General features: G+C 40.9%; 1 protein-coding gene across 1 annotated transcript in view; it reads right to left on the bottom strand.

Moving 5' to 3' along the window:
• Lamb1 (laminin subunit beta 1) overlaps positions 1-21,605 on the bottom strand; it is a 68,209-nt gene that overhangs the window by 31,302 nt on the left and 15,302 nt on the right. The window contains exons 8-18 of the mRNA XM_046422540.2: positions 19,444-19,646; positions 17,099-17,219; positions 15,376-15,564; positions 14,921-15,100; positions 14,674-14,786; positions 12,841-12,920; positions 4,918-5,053; positions 3,439-3,597; positions 2,115-2,242; positions 1,760-1,883; positions 610-811 (exon numbers count right to left, since the gene is read on the bottom strand). Coding sequence (XP_046278496.1) covers positions 610-811; positions 1,760-1,883; positions 2,115-2,242; positions 3,439-3,597; positions 4,918-5,053; positions 12,841-12,920; positions 14,674-14,786; positions 14,921-15,100; positions 15,376-15,564; positions 17,099-17,219; positions 19,444-19,646 — 1,635 coding nt within the window. The remainder of the gene's footprint in view (positions 1-609; positions 812-1,759; positions 1,884-2,114; positions 2,243-3,438; positions 3,598-4,917; positions 5,054-12,840; positions 12,921-14,673; positions 14,787-14,920; positions 15,101-15,375; positions 15,565-17,098; positions 17,220-19,443; positions 19,647-21,605) is intronic.

The raw sequence follows: 21,605 nt of genomic DNA, 5'->3' as shown, positions 1-21,605 counted from the left end.
AGAAATAGGGCAGAGAGGACAGATCAAACCAGTTTTTCTAGGCAGACAGTCATTCCGGCTTTTTGCCTGGTCTTCAGAGCTCAAATATCACAGGACTTAGACCTTTCTCTGACCTTTCACAGAAAAACAAATTTCTGTTATTTGATGCTCCTCTGACTCCACCCAACTCCTCTCTCTACCTATGGACATGCTATATCCTCAGGGATTTTTCCCTAGTCACCTGCTGTTCATATATTTCTTAAACACTGATTCCATCTTCAGTGGTGCTCAGTTATCTATTAATTTTGGGTTGAGCCTAGGGGCACTTTACCACTGAGCTATATCCCCAGCCCTTTTTTATTTTTTCCAACAGGGTCTTGCTAAATTGGTGAACCGGGTCTCCACTTGTGATCCTCCTGCCGCAGCCTCCAGGCTTGCTGGGATTATAGGTGAACCACGCCTAGAGCTTGATTACCAAAATATTACTTAAAATGAACACAAAACCTCATACAGACACCATCTCCTTCGTTTAAACCCGGAACCACAGGGTCTGCACTCCAGTGCACCTCTGACGCCAAGCACACTCAGAGCAGGAAGCAGCACCTGCCCCAGCTGCCAGGCTACACCTACCCAGGCCCATTTGATGTAACAGGGCGGAAATGCTAAAGATGATGTTTCTGCAGACATCAGTCATTGGTGTCTTCACAACACTTCTGCTGTTCTCCAGACACCGGTATCTCTGAAAGGTTTCCCAGATACTATTGGTGACCCCATCTCCTGAGCCTCCCGTGGTGAAAATGTCCAGCGATTTACAATAAGGCATGAGAACAAGCTGCAAAGGAATGAAAACAGCAAAAAATCCTGATGGCTGTGTCCACATCGTCAGTTTAAACAAGTAAACAGATAAAACCCCCAAGGCCTCTCTGCTTCCTGAACAGAAGAAAATCTGACTCATTAAGTGAAATCCTTCCTAGTCTTGAAACTTCTGGCCAGGAAAAGCTTATATATACTTTACATAGTATGATTGTTTTTGAAATGCTATTGTTTAAGGCAGTTCCTATTTTGGGAGAAAAGCAGTTTAAGTAGATCTTTTCCATTGGGTAGAATTTTATAAGCAAGGTGAACTTGGAAGGGAGAAAGAATAATCTGCTTTACTTCTCCATGGACGCTCCTCCAGGAAGCATTTGGGCACTTTTTAAAAATTTTGGTACTGGGGATTGAACCCAGGGTGCTTCTGTACAATATACATATTTTTAAACATTCACTTTTTAAAAAAAAATAACTTTATTTTTATGTGGTGCTGAGGATCAAATCCAGTGTCTCACACATGCTAGGCAATTGCTCTACCACTGAGCTACAATTGCAGCCCCCTTTTTTTATATTTTATTTATATGTATGTGTTTTATATTTTATATTTTGCTAAGTTATTTAAGGTTTGCTAAGTTGTTGATGCTGGCTTTGAACTTGTGATCCTCCTGCCTCAGCCTCCCGAGCTACTGGGATTATAGGCGTGTGCCACTGCACCTGGCATTTGAGCTCTTTTTTTGTGTGTGTTTGATAATGGGGATTGAACTCAGATGAACACTACATCCCAAGCCTTTTTTATTTTCCATTTTGAGACACGGTCTTGCTAAGTTGCCCAGACTGGCCTTGAACTTGAGATCCTCCTGCCTCCTTCTATTAAGTAGCTGGGATTATGGTGTGCACCATGGCATCTGGCTCAGTTGGGTACTTTTTGCCCAGGCTTTCCTGCATGTGTCAAAGGCGACCTGGCACTTACCGAGTCAATAAGCGTGTAGGGGCTCTCCACGTCAGTATCGGAGGAAGTGTACTGGGGTAGCTCCAGCCTCACCGTGTAGTTCATACCCTTCTCAAAGCACACGGGGCGGGGAAGGACAACATATCTGCCCACAGACAAGAGAAGACAACAAACAGCCCATAAGTATCCAAAAAATAAAAATTAGAATGAAAAATGAAAGCTCTATAGTGACAATTCCAAAGGAAGCAAGTCCATAGTCAATGTCTGGCTCTGAAACAGTAACTACTACTTACAACAGACTAGACAAAAAAAAAAATTTTTTTTTTTTGTTAATTTTAGTTAGTTCTGTGGAGCTGCAAACCTCTGTCACACTGACCTTGAGCCTGGCGATAATGACACCACCTGGTTGTCATCATCAGGAACAGTGTTACCACATCGGCTGCTGGTTGGAATCTTCCCAGGTCGCTGTACTGTGATGACAGCTTTTTCCCAGTGATCGGGAAGCTAGAATATGAAACAAACAAAGAGAGGACCATCTGCATTAGCCCAGGGCTGCCTGTCTGTTCTCTCCAAATCGATCATTTGCCAAGTTTAAATGGAAAACACAGATGCTTTTCCTCCCTCTTTCCCATTTCCTCTGCTATTGCCCCAGTTCCAGCCCCAATCCCTTTTCTCTAAATGCTGAAACACCTCTTGAAGGCCCTCCCTGCCTCTTCCCAGTGTCCCTTATGGCCTACTTTCAAGCCCAAATGATGAGGATCCCCTGCTCAGAACCCTTCAAGCTTCCTGTGACTATGTAGCCCACCTTCCTCACCGATCCTGGCATCTTCCTAACAGCATCTCCAGCCATATCTTCCATCTAACCCAGAGGAACAATTCCCAGAAATCTTGCTTCTTTACTCATGATATTCCTTTCTTCCTTTGTATTAGTTTATAAAAATTCCACCCAAACATTAAGGCTGAGATCCAGCTTTTTTTTTGCGGTGGTGGGTGGTACTAGGGATTAAACTCAGGGGGCACTCGACAATGGAGCCACATCCCCAGCCCTATTTTGTATTTCATTTAGAGACAGGGTCTCACTGAGTTGCTTAGGGCCTCACTTTTGCTGAGGGTGGCTTTGAACTCACGATCCTCCTGTCTCAGCCTCCCGAGCTGCTGGGATTACAGGCATGCTCCACTGCACCCAGCTAGATCCAATTCTTTATGACACATTTTGGCAGCCTCTGGCTCAGCCCAGTTGGTGTCACTCCCTCCATCTTTTAGCCCCATTCTCACCTCTGTTGTCACACTGTCACCTCCAGCCCTTTACTACAGTGAGGGAAATGTGTCTACCTTTGGGCAGCCAGGCCTATGGGGTCTCCTCAATTCAGCCAGGTTAAGCACCTTACTAAATGAAACTGGATTCAAGAAAAATAGACATTTTAGGGTATTCACTGTCATTCACTGGTAGGGTGCTTGCCCACCATGTGTGAGGCCCTGGGTTTGATCCCCATCACCATTAAAAGAAAAAAAAAACTTTAAAAGAAAAATATACATTTTAACTTTTATGAAGGAGGTTAGCAAAAAGTCAGAGGCTGATCTGTACCAAAACAAACCGCAGATTTCACAGAAACTTGAAGTCCCCATTAAAAGTTCTGTTTTCCACCAGCACCCCCACTCCACCTGCCCCCCGCCCACACTCCAATGGGGTGGTTCCTCACCTGTGGCTCATAGCGAATTAGGATGTCATACTCCATGGAATATGGTATGTTGTCAATGAAGAACTCCAAATAAGCCCCCTCGGGCACTCGGACAAAGCCAGCTCCAGTCCAGGATGGAATCCGGTCTGGGATATACTGCCGTTCCACCACACTGACTCCCTGGGAAACAAGGGGAACAGTGCTATGCTTCATATGCAGTGGAATTCAATTTCACTTCACAGCCAAAGAAATCCAAAGCCACCCAAAGATTCAAAACCATGACTCTCATATCTGTTCTTCAGACACAAATTTCCCAGTAGGTTGTATAGAGTTTTTGATATATAAGCAGGTAATTGGTTTCTTTTTAGTTTTGTGGTTGGAAGTCTTGGGACATTGGGGATGGAACTCAAAATGACAAGCAAGTCTAGGAGGGATGGAGTCATCTTCAGAGTCTCCACAAGGCTAGTCAGTCCAATGTCTAATGGAGTTATTTCTGTCTCATTGGCATTAGTTTCAGGCTCTAAGTACAAGGAAATAAACTCAATATGCTGATGAGCACTTGCTAATTATTAAGTCATTTCTGATGTCCTGTTCACAAGGTTATTAGATAATACCTGTGGTTCGTCATCTCCAAAGGTGGCCACCATCAATTCTTTTTTTTTTTTTTTTTTTTTTTTTAAAGAAAGAGTGGGAGAGAAAGAGAGAGAGAGAGAATTTTTTAATATTTATTTTTTTTTTAGTTCTCGGCGGACACAACATCTTTGTTTGTATGTGGTGCTGAGGATCGAACCGGGGCCGCACGCATGCCAGGCGAGCGCGCTACCGCTTGAGCCACATCCCCAGCCCCTCCATCAATTCTTTTATTCCCCTATCTGTAAAGAGCTTTAACCATCAAGAGACACAAACTACATTATCCTCTATGAGACCTAGTTGGCTGTGTGACCAATAGGATGTCAGGAAATGATATTCTGGGACTTCTGAGTCCAGGCTTCAAGAGATCTGGCAGCTTCTGCTTCCTCCTTCCTAGAATCCAGAGGCCAGGTGAAGAAGTCTCGCTGTCCTCACCCTACCAAGCTAGCAGGAAGCTCAAGAGACCTGCTTGGAGAGGTCATGTGGATAAAAATGCCCAGCCAGACTCCAACTGCTTCAGCCATTTCAGCTGAAGTCTAGACATACATTTTAAGTATATATGATGTCAGATATAATTTTGGAGCACACAAAGAGAGAAGAATGGAGGAAGACTTTTTCTTACAAAGACAAATTTCTTAAACACACCAGCCAAAAGCCTTATTAGTGAATGCTCCAAAGTCTTATTTGTGAATGACAGACTGACTCAGCTTTAAATTTAGACTGTTTTCAATAAGGCATGTCCACACCCATATTTTGTGCTGACAAAAGCTACAAAAATGCTTCTTCAATGGCCTCTATGAAGAGCACGTTTACACCATAACCCCCCTTATAATGCTGCTTTGCCAACCTGCCATGCACCCCTCTACTTACAGGCCCCAAACTGGCTTCCTCTGCTTCATAGAGGTAGTGATCCAAGGTGGTAAAGTAGTACCCAGATTCCACCCCGTCACACTGCCTTCCGATCATGTGAGGTCGACAGGAGCACTGGCCGGACTCCGCAGAGCAACTGCAGGGAGGAAGAGCAGGTCAGCTGTGTTGGCCATACACATGAACTGGTTCACTGGAAGCTGTTCTGTATTTGCCATTAAACATTACAGGGGGTAAGAGGTTTATGTAGAATTTTATTTCCTTCACAAAACAAAAATATGTGAGGGAAAAAATAATGCCTGTGAATGAGTCCCAAACTCTAAAGCATGACAATGAAACCTCTTTTCAGTTTTACCTCTCTTTCTTTCTTCACTTATGCTCCACCCATGTAGAGATTTTCTATAGACATCACACAATTTCTTGCTTTGGTATCTTTTCTGTTTTGCTTATATCCAACTGTGAGCTCTTTCCTGAGCCTCAGACCCAAATATCCAACTCCCTGAAGGACACCTCCAACTTGATTATCCCAGAGGCACCCCACATGAAAGGGTCCAAAATGGCAACACTCAATCCCTCCCGTGTTTTCTACTGGGGTGAAGGCACTCTTGCTCCCCCCTATCCCCACTGAGTCAACTAAGTTGGAAATTTAGAAGGTATTCTACAGATTACTTCTTCATATACAAATAAGAACAAAATTCTGTGACCTTACCTCTTTGCATCTTATGTCTGTCTTCTTCTTTTCTACTGATCATGCTATACTTTGCTTCTCTTTCCCAAACAACAAAGGCAATAAGTCAAACTGGAATCCTCATTGCCAGGTTTGGAACTTATCAACCAAGTCACATCACAGTGGCTTGGGAAGGTGCACTCTGCACCTCTCCAGCCTCATCTCTCCCACCATACTCAACTACTTGCAGTTTCTCGAATGCACTACGTGATTCAAGTCTCCTTCCCTTTGCTTATGCTGTTCCTCCAGCCTGAAGGTTCCTTTCCCCTTAATCCCTAGCAAAGATCCACGTGTTTTTTAAAAATTCAACTACAAACCACCTTTGCAGTGGCATTTCCTGATCACCAGCCCCCATTCCATAAAATGAATTTCCTCCATAAAACGAACTTCCTCTCACGTCATCACCTCCTTAAGGGAGGAACAATGTCTCTTTTACTCCTGTATCTTCAACATCTACAACAAAGCTCGTTAGAGTAGTAATTCACTAAACTGAAGCACTGGGTCTTCAAATCTCCAGTTTCCAGAGCCTCATTCAACTCCTATCCCTTTCTCCACGTTCTATTTCATTCCCTCCACCATTCTCAAGTGGTGATTTCTGAGGTTTTAATTGTTCCTTAACTACATTGTTCTTAAGACATGTTGCTTTCTTCCTTATAGCATATTACTGACAGATTTCTCTAATCCCTTATTTCTCTGACTCCTTGAGGATCTGAACAGGGCCTTACCTTAGTTTCCCCATCACAACTGGAGCCTAAAACCCAAATTACATGCATCCATATTTACTCCATTAAAATTTAATCTGTGCTAAGTGCAATATTGCATGCCTGTAATCCCAGCTACTTGGGAGGAAGAGTTAGGAGGATCACAAGTTCAAAGCCAGGCTCAGCAATTTAGGGAGGCTCTAGGTAACTTAGTGAGACCTCGTCTCAAAATAAAATATAAAAAGTGCTGGGGATGTGGCTTGGTGGTTAAGTACCCCTAGGTTCAATCCCCAGGACAAAAAAAAAAAAAAAAAAAAAGTTAAGCTGTGGTTTGAAATTGTTACTAAAGTAACCCATTCTCAGAGATCCTTTTTTTTTTTTTGTCATCCCAAAGTTCACCCGAAATCAATTATCACAGGAATCTGTAACATTCAGAGGCTTGTTTAAAATGTCCCAAATGGCTGTCACAATTCAGAAGAAGACCTCTTCCTACATGTCATGTCACTATCCCACAGAAACAGGAATCCTTAACACCCTATGGCCAGTTCCCAGGGGAGGAAAGCCTGTTCCCATTAGGAACCAGCGCTCTTGGCACAGGCTGCCACCAACAGCCATTTTTCAGAAATTCAGCCATCAGACATTACATCATATGGACAAAAGAAATCCTCTTTTCCTCCCCCGCAGATGTTTACCAAGGAAACAAATGACCAAAACACGAACCACTAAAGAAGAAAACAACTAGATCCTTCAGGAGCAATCACACAAGAGACAGGAAATGGAGGCAAGGATGAAGAGGCCCGGCAGACTCCCAGGCTGCCTTCCATGAGGCACAGCTCCCAGTGAGGCAACTCCAGGAGACTCAAATTTGCCTCAAACTGCCCTGCCATTGCACATCTTGGTGACTTTGTGACAGATGTGAATCACCATCTCTGATGAGCAGGGCTCTAGGTCACAATGACTGCTTCAGTGAGCTCCTTCTTGTGGCTCTACCTGCCCCTACAGCTCCTGGAACCCCGACTCTGCTGTGCTTGTTTCTGTATTTCCAGCCACAGGTGAGACATTGCCATGGTTTGCCCAACTGCCCTCTGCACTAATTCATCTTGTCCCAAACTGTCCTTCGCTTTTCACACCAACTTCTTAATCTCACCTCTACTACTTCTGTCAGCAGAGTTTAAATTTTTCTGTTGGTGCAGGTCAGATATAACCTTCTCTTTTCTTTATCCCAATATTCAAACCTTATTTCAAATCATCTCTCAACCTAGCAGCCTCTTCCTGTTGTCACGGTGACTGTCTTAGCCTGTTTACTGTAGCAGTTTCTTAAACTGACTTCTCAACTCTTCTCCATCTTCTGCTTGGTTTGTCCAGTCAACCACCACCCAACCTGCCTTCCGGTGGCACTGTTTTCATCTTTTCACAAAACCCACAGTTGTTTCCCTGGATCTTATTATCTCAAGTTGTGAAGCCTCTGCCTGCCTTTCTGCAGCTTCCACACCCCAGTCACTGAAAACAACTGCTTCTCTTTCCAGGACCAGTGCTTAGCTTTCAGAGGAGCCACGCTCCTCATACTCTTCAACAAATATTTACTGAGCAAATATTGGCCTTCGAAGCTGTGCTTCCTGGCACCAATACCCTCACATTGTCAACTTTCTGAACCAATCCTTAAACTTCCTTGGTAAGTCCATTCTCCCTCACTCAATGATATGCAGAAAGAGAAATGAGGCAGATAGGGATGCACGTCCTAAGGAATTTATAGTCTAACTGGGGAGATAAACAATAAAGTAATTAACCAATGTAGTAAGAACTCTGCAGAACCACCAGCAAAGCACTCTGGGAATGGAGGAAGATACAGTTCATCCAACTGAGGAGACTGAAGAGGCTTCAGGAAAGCTGTGGCACCGAAACTTGAAAAGGATTTTTGATAATAGTGGGGTGTGGGTGCAGACTATAATCCCAGTGAGTCCAGAGGCTGAGGCAAAAGGAGTGCAAGTTCAAAGCCAGCCTCAGGAACTTACAGGCCCTGTCTCAAAATAAATAATCCAAAAATGGGCTAGGGATGTGGCTTAGTGGTAAAGCCCCACTGGGTTCAATCCCTGGTACCAAAAAAAAGGATTTTTGACAGGTTGACATGGGGGGAGAGGTAGGTATGACAAGAACAAAGAGCATGATGGAGGAAGTGAGCAGAGATGGCCAAGATCACACCAGATCGTCACTGTGCCACCCCCATTCCTGTCTGTGTCTTTACCTCCTTTTCCTCTCAGCTAGAAGGCCCTCCCCACCCACCTAATCTTCATCAGTTTTCACGACTGGTGCTCAAATCTGATCTTATCCACAGTGAGACACTTTCTGGTGTTCAAGTAATAACAAAAATCACATGTGATAGAAATGGTATGCTTTTTAATATTACATGTTCCACCAGTCTCCTTGTAAAATAAAAACAGGTTCAAGTCATTGAATCAGTAAGATAGAATAATGACAAAATAAATAATACTCTTGGGTAGGCACTGTCAGCCTCCAAAGATGTCTATATCCTCTTCTCTGGAATCTGTGGATATGGCAAAAGGGACTTTACAGATGTCTTTTAGGTTAAGAACTTTGAAATGAGGAGATTATCATGGATTATCTGTGTGGGCTCCGTCTCAGCACATGAGTTCTGAAAGGTGGGAGAGGCAGGCAGAGAAGTAAGCCAGGATCTGACCCACCATGGCTGGCTTTAAGATAGAGGCAAGGGCCCTGAGCAGCTTCTAGAGGCTGGGAATGGCCCTTAGATGACAGCCAGCAAGAAAATGGAAACCTCATTCTATGACTGCAAGAAACTGGACTCTGCCAACAACCACCGTAAGCAGGAAACAAATTCTCCCTTACTGTAGTAAGGCCCTTAGAATGCCATATGGCCCCATGGACATCTTGCTTTTAGTCTGCTGAGACTGACCTGAAGTGTAAAATAACAAATTTATATGTTTTTAGCCACTAAAGTGTGGTAATTTATTATAGAAGCAATAGTAAAACTAATATAGGCCCTATGTTTTTCCAATAGGTGAAGACAGATTTTTTTTTAAAACAACAGAGACTTCTCATAAATATAAAAATTAGCAGCATTTAAAAATTTTTTGGAAGAGTTTTTAATTTTAATTTAAATAGTCATGTGCAAGGAAAATACAATTTTAACTTTTCCCTATTACTAAGGAATTAGGTGGAAAAAATTATAGTACAGAAAGCATCATTCATAATAGCCACCTAATAGCTCAATACTGTCATCTCCTCCATACGTCTGATTTCAATTAAGAGTTGGTTCCACCCTGGTTATCAACAAAACCACCCATTCTTTCCGGGGCAGCATCACCCTATCATCTCAACTATACTTTCTAATTGGTAGGAGCTGTTTCTAGTATCCCTTTATGTCCACATCAGGGTAATTGGTAAAGGATTAGATAAACCATAATCATTCAATACACTGATGAAAATGTCTATTTTATTCTATTTATTCTGCTCTGGTTTCAAAGTCGATAACTTTGAGTCACCCATTTATTGAGTACTGTGCTGAGTGCCATGGGAGATGTAAAAACTACACTGTCTGGAGACCTTTTAAACAAAGTTGTAACACAAAACAGAATAAAAGTGGTAAAGAGATGCAAAAATAAGGTGCTGCTGAAACACTGAGAGAGGGCTAGAGCATCAGTATAAGAAGCAGAAATCTTCCCCAAAGTGGTGGGGGCTCAAGCCAGATATGGAGGGCCTAAGTTTAATTAAGGAAACAATTTTGAAGAATGCTGTAAAGATGTTTATCTTTTTCAATGTTTCTGAACATACTGTTTACCTAGCAACCACTGCCACTAATTCTTATTTAGTAAAGCAGGCAATCTGCCAGGCAAAATTTCTTTAACCTGGCTTGAATTATATTACTTAAATTAGATCTTCTTTAAATATTAAAAATTTCAGATTAGCAGTGGACTGAATAGACACGATCACTAAGCTTTTACTGTACCATCAAAAATCCATTTGGCTCGCAATACATTTTTAAATGTGGAAAATTTCAAATGACTTCATTCTGTCCCTGGCTTAAGTAACTAAGGATTGTTGAGGATCACATTTAGAGATTGCCTAAGGAGTGCGTGATTACTCACTCCATCTTAAAAACTGTTTTGTTTTTCAGATTCCTTTACTCAACTGGCATTTAGTTAATACCTACTATGTGTCTGAGGCAAGTGAAGGAATTCTGTCAGCTAAAAGGTATTTATGAGTGCTTACTCCAAATCAAACACCCAGCAGATATTTTCTGAGTGCCACTGACACACCACAGTCTCCTAGTAGGAGCAGTGCTTTAGGAGACGGGACCTCGGGGACACGTAGAGAAATTCCTCTTAGGGGAAAACACTGGGGAAGACAAACACCTCTAGAGACCAATAGAGTAGCAGGACTAGAAGTCATCTTTAAAGGATGGGTCTTTAAAGGCTGACAAGTCTTGTCAATCAGATGACTACCTGCTTTAAAATCTTTGACTAAAATTTTTTTGTTTCCAAACTTTCGATGAACACATTCTGGATTTTATTAAGTTTTGCAGGAGACATTGAAGGGCAGCCAGGGGCAGTGTGTGGGTGGAGACATGCAGGAAATGTGTGTGGAACAGAGAAAAAGAGGAAGGGAGTGTAAAAAACAAAGCACTTAGGATAAAGGAACATAGGACATTCCTGAGTTTAGGACATAATTTGGAGAAATACGTAGGCTACTTCCATTAGCTCAAGGAAGGCTGTGGGAGTGAGGACAGCTCTCTATGGAGGAATCAGTTGCTAAAGGAATCAATAAGCCCTCAGGAGCCACAAAGGAGTCAGAGAAGGGATTCCACAAGCAGACAGCAGTTAATCTTTTTTCCTGCTTTTGACTTATTCCCTGGATGTTTTCTAAGAACAGAAACTCTCGCTGGAGTTGCAGAGACTACAGGCCATACTGAGTCTGCAGCACAAAGTGCAATGGAACAAACCCAAATAAAGAGGCCAAACAGAACATGTTCTTGAGACCCCAAACATCTCATTCCTTCCCAGTGGACTACCATGGTGTTGGGAAATGACCTTGTAAGAGAACTGAGTTTTGAGTCCAAGAAGCTTGCTCAATGAATTCAGCATGTTCTCCAAGGGGAGATTCAGGATGACAAGGGAACATCTGTTGAGTCTCTCAGCCATCACTTACACTGACTTTACCAGATGTTCTGACTCTGATCCAGTGAGAGACCAAAATTCTCTGGGGCTCAAAGGCGGTTTATTACTCCCACAAATTGAGCACCTTGCCAAATGTGTATTATAATTTTTGGTAGAGCTTCATGTTCCTTCTATTCAAGAAATACTGGCATATTTTGGTAACTAAAGAATTACTATACACAGTTTTTATTTTTGGATTTGGAAGCCACCAAAAAATAAAAAAAGAAAGAAACAAACAAAATAAAAAGATTCTCCACGTAAGTAAAAAAAAAGAATCTGTTTTCCATCTGTTAGATTGGCAAAAAAATAAAATGTTTAATGATATCAGCTGTTTCTGGGGATGGGGAAAAGGTATTTTCATAATCCTCTGGCTGGAAAGTCAACTGGTATAATCTGCCTGGAACAACCTGACATTCTCTATTAAAATAAAAAAACGTGCATGTACTTTGACTTGGCACTTCCATCGCTGGTAACCTGGTCTACAGAAATATCTCTAAACGTTCATCAAGATAGCAAGTATATTCACTGTAACATTTTTAAAAAGGAAAAAAGATGAAAATAAGCCAAGACATTTTTACATGTTAAAGTGCCAAAGAGCTATTGAAAAGAAAGAGGTAGATAAATACAAGCTGATATGGAAAAGGTTCTACAGATGAAAAAGACCAAGTTTCAGAATATAATACACACGTTTCTTTTTTAAAACCCTGAATAAAAGTAGAAAACAAGGAGTTCATGATTTTCTTTGAATTCATCTGTCCAAAAAACAAACAAAAAAAAAATTACTAAAACTTAACATGTCATTTTACAAGAAATGAGAAGGAATATCAATCTTTTCCATGTTTTATTGGTGCACTACAGAATATCAATTTTAATAGTTTAACATATTAAACTATTAATTTCTAGGGAGATATAAGAAGCTGCTCATAGTGGCACTTCTAGGCAGTGCTTAGAAGAAAATTGAAAGTGAGAACAAGAAAAGAAACACTTTTCACTTTATACCTTTCTGAACTTAATTTTTTTTTTTTTTAACCATGGGCATACATGGCTTCCATTGATGAAAAATACTGAAAAGGAAAACACCATCATAAAAACTCAAGTAATGCAAGTATACTAGAAGGTTTCAAAGCTATATCCTGGAATAAAATATTGAAAATACAGAGATTGCGGGTACCAATAATTACCAGGTATTAAAACCAAAGATGGACATACTCTGTATAGCTTAAGAGTCAATAGACACTCAGGCTGCTCCTAGATGTGCTGACCTGCCTCAGTGGCTGTGGTAAAGAGCACAAAGTGGAGCTCCACTCACCTGTTGTTGAATGCTCCCCCGAAGTCACAGTCACAAGGTCGACAGCCATCCAGATCGTTGCTCAAGCCCCAGTGCTGTGGCTGCAGAACAGAAAAGATGAAAAGAGTAAAGGTGGGTTCCTGGAGCTGCACAACACACCACAAGGAACAAGTCACAGCGTGGTTTTGGTTTTTCCACCAAAGACAGCTGACAGAAGAGACATTCTGAAATAATGAACCCAAGTTTGCAGGTCACAGGAGGCAGAGGATTATAGGTAATCACATGACAGGGTCATATCAGACTCCTTTTCTTTGTGCAATTAATGAGTAAGCAGTACAGATACCAATTTTCTTCATTTGAATTATGCTGGCAGTAAGTCACAGCAAATATTTGGCAGGACTTTAATTTTCCCTCAGTTCAGTTTGTCATAAATCCCACCAGGAAAGCCTTTCAAGGATTCACCTGTGTGGAAAGACCACATAGATTCTTCTCACAACTGGAGGGTGAGGAGACCATTAAGTCTTTGGGGCATTTGAAATGGGAAAAAAAAAGAAGAAGAAGAAAGAAAGAAATGGGACAGTATCTATCAGGGAAGATGATTTCTAAACCTCAAAAATGAGCAGATTAAAAAGAGGCTACCCAAGCTGTGCATGGTGACACATAACTGTAATCCTAGTGGCTTAGGAGGCTGAAGCAGGAGGATTGAAGCCAGCCTCAGCAACTTAGCAAGGATGTAAGCAACCAATGAGACCCTGTCTCAATAAAAAAATAAAAAGGGTTGGGGATATGGCTCAGTGGTTAAGCACCCCTGAGTTCAATCCCAGGTACCCAAAACAAACAAAAACTTACAAATTTAAATCAGACTTCCAGAAATCTATTTATAATCTATCAGGATTATATACAAATACATTTTTTTTAATGGTGATAAATGTAAGAATACCATAGAAAATGCAGAATAATGTTTTTAAACTGTCCTCAGGATTACTCCACCCAAGGCTAGGGATGTAGCTCAATGGTAGAGGGCTTCTGTCTGGCACATGCAAAGCCCCGGGTTTGCATGTGCTAGAAAAAAGCCCTCTACCATTGAGACTTACATTTATAACCAAATGGATCTCAAGCATCAAGCAAAAACAACAAAAACCCATTCAATCGTTTTGGTGAACTTTTTTGTGTATTTCCTTCCATATTTTGTTTTTCTTGTTGGATATTTTTTCCTACATAATCAAGACATTATTCATGCCCTGTGTTTTTCTGTTAAACAGCAGAAGCGTTTCCTCATGATATTGTCATTTTCAACAGCAATCAATTTAGCACTGTATGGAAATCTCCAAATTTACTTAACTATTTTCCCACTCTTGTTCCCAAGTCTTCTGCCATGATTAATAAAGAGGCAGTGAGTCCTGTGAATAATCTTTGTCCAATTTGGTGATTATTTCATTAGGACAGATTCCCAGAAGTGGGATTAGTGGGTCAAGGGGTATGCACATTTCCACAGGCTACTGAGACGTAGCTCCAAAATGCTTTCCAGAGTATGAACCAGTCTGCATTTCTATCAGCAACAAACAAAGGTGAGCCCTCATTATGTCTTCACTAATAGCAAGTATTCTCATTTTAAAAAACTTACTAGTTTGCCTGTAAAAGTGGTATTTCACTGTGGCTTTATTTTATAATTTTAACTGTGAACATCTTGTCAAATTATTCACTAGGAATTCTTATATCGTGAACGTTCTACTTGTGTCTGTTAACATTAACACATAAGGGGTGCTGGTAGACTCCATGATGGTAAAAAGCGTACTCTATTAAAACATGTCATGTTCACTAACTGTTCATCCCATGTGATTAGGATTTACCTACCAGACACTGGTCACAATGCTGTCCTGTCACCAGACGCTTACAGTAGCAGTAACCAGTCTCAGAATCACAAGGATTTCCGCCAGGAATCGTTCCCAGAGGGTTGCAAGCACAAGCTTTATTAAAGACAAAGTGAGACAAAAAAACACACAAAGTGAGTCCAAAGTCACTGTTTGGTTTTAGAATTACAAAGTAAAATGGGAATTGGGTACATGGGAGAACTCCCAAACTTCTTACTAAACAGACTTACATTTACAACCAAATGGATCTTCAGCACTTAAGTCATAGAAGCCTTCTTTGCAAATATCACAATGTTCTCCTTCCACGTGCAATTTACACCGACACTGACCAGCAATGAGACCAGTAGAAAAATCAGTGTAACTGTCACAGATTCCCTCATTCTGAGAACCTGCTGGGTCACAGGTACATTCTAAGAAGAAGAAAAAGGAGCAGGTTAAATGGACCAGAAAAGACAATGTATTATTATGTAAATACACTGTTCCCTTCCACCTTCAAAATCTCACAAAAATAAACCAAAGAAGTTTCAACTATCAAGTAAATTCCACTCCCAACAGCCCAGGAAGCAACTAAACTAACCATACTTGGCCTGCTGCTCATACTGAGCTCAGAGAGGGATGTTACTACAGACAATTCCATGTGAAAGGTAACCTAAAGTAGGTCCCAATGTGACATATCCCCACATACTTTCGCAGAGATTAGGATCTCGGATATCCCTCTCCGGGTGCTGGTAGTAAAACGGTTTGCACTGCTCACAGTTTCGTCCCATGGTGTTGTGCTGACAATCATCACACACTCCCCCGCTGACATTCCCAGTGGCCAGGAAGACGGCCATGTCAAAGTGGCATGAGCTGGAATGTTCGTTGCAGTTACACTCTGTATAACAAGACCAATGTAAAGAAAAGACGTTTAAGCCACTTATCAACAGAGTCTGCAGGAATAAGGCTCAGGTAAACTGAGTTCAGAAAGAAGAGCAATCAACAAGAAGGCATAATCTCACTAATGATACTGGTTCAAACCCTAAATCAGGTTGGAAACTAAAAATGTGAACTCTCTGAAGCAAACATATTTATCTGTGAAAGAAAATGGGCTATTAAAAAGGAAAAACCCTCGAGGGAAATTCTCTTGGAAACGTATGATCAGAAGGACAGCTGCCAGTCCACTGAGGGTATCCACAGGTCCCATTCAGTGGGACTGGGTGAAAGTACTCCAAAGGACATAAGGTGGTACATTCCTAGGAAAGCCTGTTTGGACTCCCTGTTTGGAACAACATGGTATGAAGTATCATTTTCCCTTTTCCCTATTCCTACCAGCACATCAGGCCTCTTTGGTAAAAGAGGTAAAGCTCTTTGGTAAAAACTGAGATTTTGTTGCGTTGTATTTTGTTTTGCTTTTGGTACTGGGGGATAGAACTCAGAGGTACTTTACTACTGAATTATATCCCCAGCCCTTTTCTGTTTTGGGACAGGATCTAAACTGTTGAGGGCCTCACTAAGTTGCTGAGGCTAGCCTCAAAGTTGCAATCCCCCTGCCTCAGCCTCCTGAGTCACTGGGATTAAGGCATATACCACCGCACCCGACAAAATTGAGGTATGTTTAACAGCCATCTAGCCAACCTTCTCAGATGTATTTCCTTCCTCTAGCCTCTTTGGCAGTCATCCAACCTGGCTCCAATCATCTCACTCATGCTCAACACAAGGGCATACCAACTGCTCTTGTCTGGCTTTCCTGGGGCTCTACACTCTCAGCTTCCCCACTTGCCTCTGCCATAGGACGTCCCACAGAGGGACGTCCGTGTCCCTCTCCTCCAGCAACCTCAAGTACCACTCATCAAGGGCCAGCTGGGTGCTAACTGCTTACAAAGCAGTGACCACTCCTGCTTTCACTGGTTTCTGAACTTTTAGAATATTCTTCCTAGCGAGGGCAGAGGAACTCTCTTAAAAGGGGAGGAAAAGTGTATGAAATCAGAGCAGGTGGGAAGGGTGTTGCTTCACACTTCTGTACTCCTCTGCACAGAGAATAACATTGGGAATTATCCAGAAGGCGCAGCTGGCTGGCACGGAATTGAGGCTGAAAACCCTACTCCATCTCTCTCTGGCCTTAATGATCCACCATGCCATATTTTTCTTTCATTTTCCCTCATATCATCTTGTCTTAAAAACAGGTATGAGATCAAGGACAACAACTCGGTCTTCCTGGGTCAGTGCCAAACACAGAGGGGCTGCTCAGTAAATAGTAATTTTTGTTAAATTAACTGAATGCATACTATTGGTCTCCTGGAAATATCACGGTGAGCCTGGGAGAAGTGTGTAACTTTTCTTCCTCTTCAAAACAGCTCACTGTTTGGGCACTGTGAACCAGAGAACCAGAATCCCAATTGATTCAAAACCTCCCCAGGGCTGAGACTTACTTTTACAGGCATTGCTGTTCCGACCTTCGGCAGGTCTCCAGGGCAAATCATGGTAGAAATCCATGCACAGTTCACAGTTTAAGCCCTTTGTATTATGCCTGCACATGCAGTGTCCATGGACCTTGAAAGTTTAAAAACAGGGGCCAGCAAGGTCAGGTCAGAGAAACTAATGGCCAAACTGTCTCCACAATCAATAGAAAATATAAACCCCTTTCCACACGAATTGCTAGCTTGCCACAGTGAGGGTTTCCTCGATTTATCTTCTTCCTCTCCCAGCAAGTTCTATCCATTTCATAGAGGGCTATAATTCCCACTCTAGAATAGTTCCTATGACATAATGGATGCCCAGTATTTTATCATCCATAAAAATAACTCAGATAAACAAAATTTGCTAATTTAAAAAAGTAAACTAATTACTTAATAATTTTTTTAAAAAACTACTGTAATAGAAACTTCAAAAGTCACCATGCAGAACTATATCTGGAGACCAATTCATATTACTGCAAGTTTTGCCACAAGGCCAAATAAATTGGGGGGAGAGATGCTAGAAATTAGAACCAGGGGTGCTTTACCACTGAGCTAAATCCCAGTCCTTTTTATTTTTTATTTTCAGATAGGATCTAAGTTGCTGAACTTGTGATCCTTCTGCCTGAGCCTCCAGAGTAGCCAGGATTAAGGCTGCATTACCATGCTCAACCCAGATAACCATTTTTTAAAAAGTTATTTGCTTTAAAAAAAAAAACAAACAAACTTTAGACATAGCACTTTTTTCAACCAAAATAAAAATTTAAAAATCAAATATTTTTTATCCTTTAAGTCAGAAAACAAAATCGCAGAAAGATACAATCTAATTTGCTGCACTATTCATGTTATTTAGCTATAAAACATGTATGCTTGGGACTCCTGAGACATGCAAATGATAAACTATTTCTGCTCATCATATATGTACGTAATGGGTATTTCACTTTGACACTAGTTTCTATAAAACTGAATTCAGAAACAGAACTAACAGGCCCCTTTGGACTTGCTCTGACAAGACTGAAGGTAGCTGAAAGTAAAAAGTCCTCTCACTACAAAGTGGTTTTATAAAAACTGAAAAATGGTCCAAAGCTCATACCATGAGACTCTACAGTATCTGAGCAAACAGAACAACATACTCTGACAACCATGAGAGTAACATGACATTTGCTATGCAGCAGATTTGTTACATTGGAAAGTAACTGCATAATCTACCTGGCATTTTCTCAAAGACATACTATAAGATCAGTAACATATCTATCCCATCTATCCCTGCCTTCAGGCTCTGTTAAAAATCTAAGTAAGTTGTGGCTCAGTGGTAGAGGGCTTGCCTGGCATGTATGAGGCCCTGGGTTTGATCCCCTGCACCTCAATAAGAACAAAATTATCCAAGTTGTTTATGCACTGAAACATCTAACTGGAGTAAAAGGAAGACAGAATTTTTATAAGGTTGAATACATCCAATCCTGAATCTTGTTTTAAAATAAGGATTAACAAATTTCAAAAAGACATTAAGTAATCAAGGCACACCCTTCAACAAGGGAGGCCTGGAGTTTGGTGGCAGGAACCCTAAGGGAAGGGCAAGAGCACTAATCCGAATACCCATCTGTTATTCACTTATCTAGGACTTCTTAGCCAAGTCCTTAATCTCTGTTCTCTTCTACCAAGAACAGTTGGTTTAGGTGATCTTCTGAATCCTGACACTAAAATCCCCTGGGTCTATAAGAATTTTCCCAGAAGTTACTTAACTAGGTTGGAGTACCCTAACCCTTTCTACATATTTGGCAAATCACCCAAATTCCAAATTTTAAAACACTCATAACAGTACAAACACAACATGGAAGTGTAAAAGGAATGAAATTAGAAGGAAAATACAAAGAAAACTTTTCTTGAACTTTACATTTCTAAAGATATCCCATGGCTCTGGGTTAAAATTTCCAGTTGCTTTGGACTGGGATCAATTTCTGCTTTCTAGCATAAAGACTGAATACCTGTGGTTTTTAATCTTCCCTACTGTAAAGGCAAACTAAATTGTTATTTAGACAATTTTTTAATCCTTGATGACTAGAATATCTACTTTAGCAAGAGCCTATAACAAAAAATTACAAAAATTCATTCAGGGTTTGTGAAATGAGCAGTCTATACATTCTCACAGTCCAAGAAACTGAAGAGAAAATCAGCAATCAACCACCAACCTGGTAAAGTGGTGAAACCTAAGCCTGAAAAACGAAACCCCCTAAAAAATGTGAAAGGTTTAAGGTAAGACTAAATCTTGCCTTTTAAAATCACCAGTATAAAAGAGCAAGCCACAAGGAACACTGACTTACCATTCCTTCCACGTCTTCACTGAATCCATCCACAGGGGCACATTCACTGGCATGGCCGTAGCAAAAGCAATTTCCTCGGACCACCATATCATAAACTGCATAGTAGTACTTCTCCCTGATTTCCATTCTGGAATCCAAAAGGTTATCTCCCAAAGTATGCAGTTTCACAAACTTGATTCTCAAATTGGTGATTTTTAATAGATCTGTGAAGGTCAACCAAGAAGATGAAAAGTCTGGTCAAACAACCAAGAATTCTTCTGCAATTATACTTCCTTTCTCTTTAGAGCAATTTTGACAAATGAAAATGGCTTTAGAAAAGTTTACTTCCCTGAGATGGTCTAGATGACAGTTGTAAAACTTAATATAACGTGAGGGTCCCTGGAAGCAGGAAAGCTTACTGCCTTCTCAGTTTTCCAAGAATGTCTAACCTGTATTGAATCTGTCTGAAGACCAGTGATTCACGAAGAAGTGTGAAAAGTGGAGAAATGATAAGAATGCAGATGTGTGATTACCATAAGCCATTCGCTTCCGGAATACCATCTGGCACCCTCAGAAATTAGTGTCAGTCTCACAGAAAAATTCCATTCAGGTGGGAAAAGATTTAATTTCACTTCAATTCTAGTTATTATTTCAACAGTTAGGAGCATATCTTTCTTTATCTACTTTTGGAGGAGAAAATATTATCTGAAATTTCCTGCCACTTCAATGAAATTCAAGTTACCAAAATAGATTTAACACTCCAGAATAACTACGATTTAGGGAAAGAATAAGTCAACCAAGTTTTTAAGCAACATTTTGTAATTTACAACTTTTTTGTCGTCCTAGTTTTACAAAACATTTCCATACTTATCAATATAATATAGAGACATAAGAAAAAAAGGGGTTTTAGTACGAGGATGTCAGGGCAAATTATTTTTTCCTAAATATAAGTTCCTTATAAATCAATTTCTTACATCTTTTTTTTTTTTTTCCATCCTAGATCTGAAGGCCTATGCATACTACAGAAGCTGGGCTTCAATTACATCCTCCTGTAACTGGCTAAACCAACAGCTAGACAACCTTCTACACGATTGTTTTCATTAATTTCTAAGTTGTTCTTGCCAAAGTGGATCCCGGGAGATTGGTTATTCCATCTGCCCCCTGGCTGAGCTCTGTAGCCTGAAATTGCTCATAAGCTTTATTTTCATTTATGCTGATACAGTCTTACAATGTACAATAGAAAACAAAAGAGTAGTGACTCAGTGCATTAGATACTTTCAAAGCCCAAATATAATTTTAAATACTTGTAATAAATGCATACTTCACAACAAAGACTACAGAAATGGCTGGGGGTGGAAAGTTAAAATGCAGGCCTTAAACTTGTAAAATCTGCAGCAGAAAACCCACGTTCCTACTGAGCTGAATGGCAACATTCCATACTGCAAAATCCTCCCGCACAAAGTGAGCACAAGCCCCTGCTGAAGAGAGGCCCAACCACAAATGTGAAGGGCAGCTGGAATATTTAGAAACTCTTGAAATGATCTTTGTGGAAGCCCTCAGAAGAACAAATATGCTCCCCTTGCTCTCCTGCTATAGTTAACAATCAAGCCTCGAAAAAACTGCTGTTCCACCAGGGGATCATCTTTGAAGTGCTTCTCCAAGGTCTGTACAATAGGAACAACTCAAGAAACATTGTTCCCTAGATTACAAAGTAAATCCAAAGCATGATCAGCTCACATGAATGCTTCTGTCACACACAAATAGATTTTCTGAGATCATAGAGAAACAAAAGAGAAGGGGATTAAAGTTATAGAAGCAGCACCATCCCCAAGTCCCCCATATTTCACCTACAAGGGGGAAGGTAGGTGGGTCCTTCTGGGGACTTAGGAGAGGTTTGTCCTAGAGCTCATGAGGATGTTTTTTCACAACTGAATTTTGAAACACGGAAGGATGGCCTCATAGCTCACTCAGATAGTGGCACAGAGCTGGAAATACTATTAAACATTTGTTTTACAATAGAATGAATGAGTAAATTAGGGACCAGAGACAGTCTGGGCCACATGTAAAATTAATTTAAGCAGGGAAGCAGTACTTTTCTGGCAATATTCCCTGGATTTCTTCCACTCAATTCTTCCATGCTTCGAGCTTGGAAGTTCCGTGAGGACTTGGTTTACAAAAAGGGG

The sequence above is a fragment of the Marmota monax genome, unplaced genomic scaffold, assembly GCF_021218885.2.
Source record: "Marmota monax isolate L192 unplaced genomic scaffold, Marmota_monax_Labrador192_F-V1.1 WCK01_AAM20220418_F8-fsc00027, whole genome shotgun sequence".
NCBI classification, from domain to species: domain Eukaryota; kingdom Metazoa; phylum Chordata; class Mammalia; order Rodentia; family Sciuridae; genus Marmota; species Marmota monax.
This window is presented reverse-complemented; position numbering and strand designations above follow the sequence as displayed.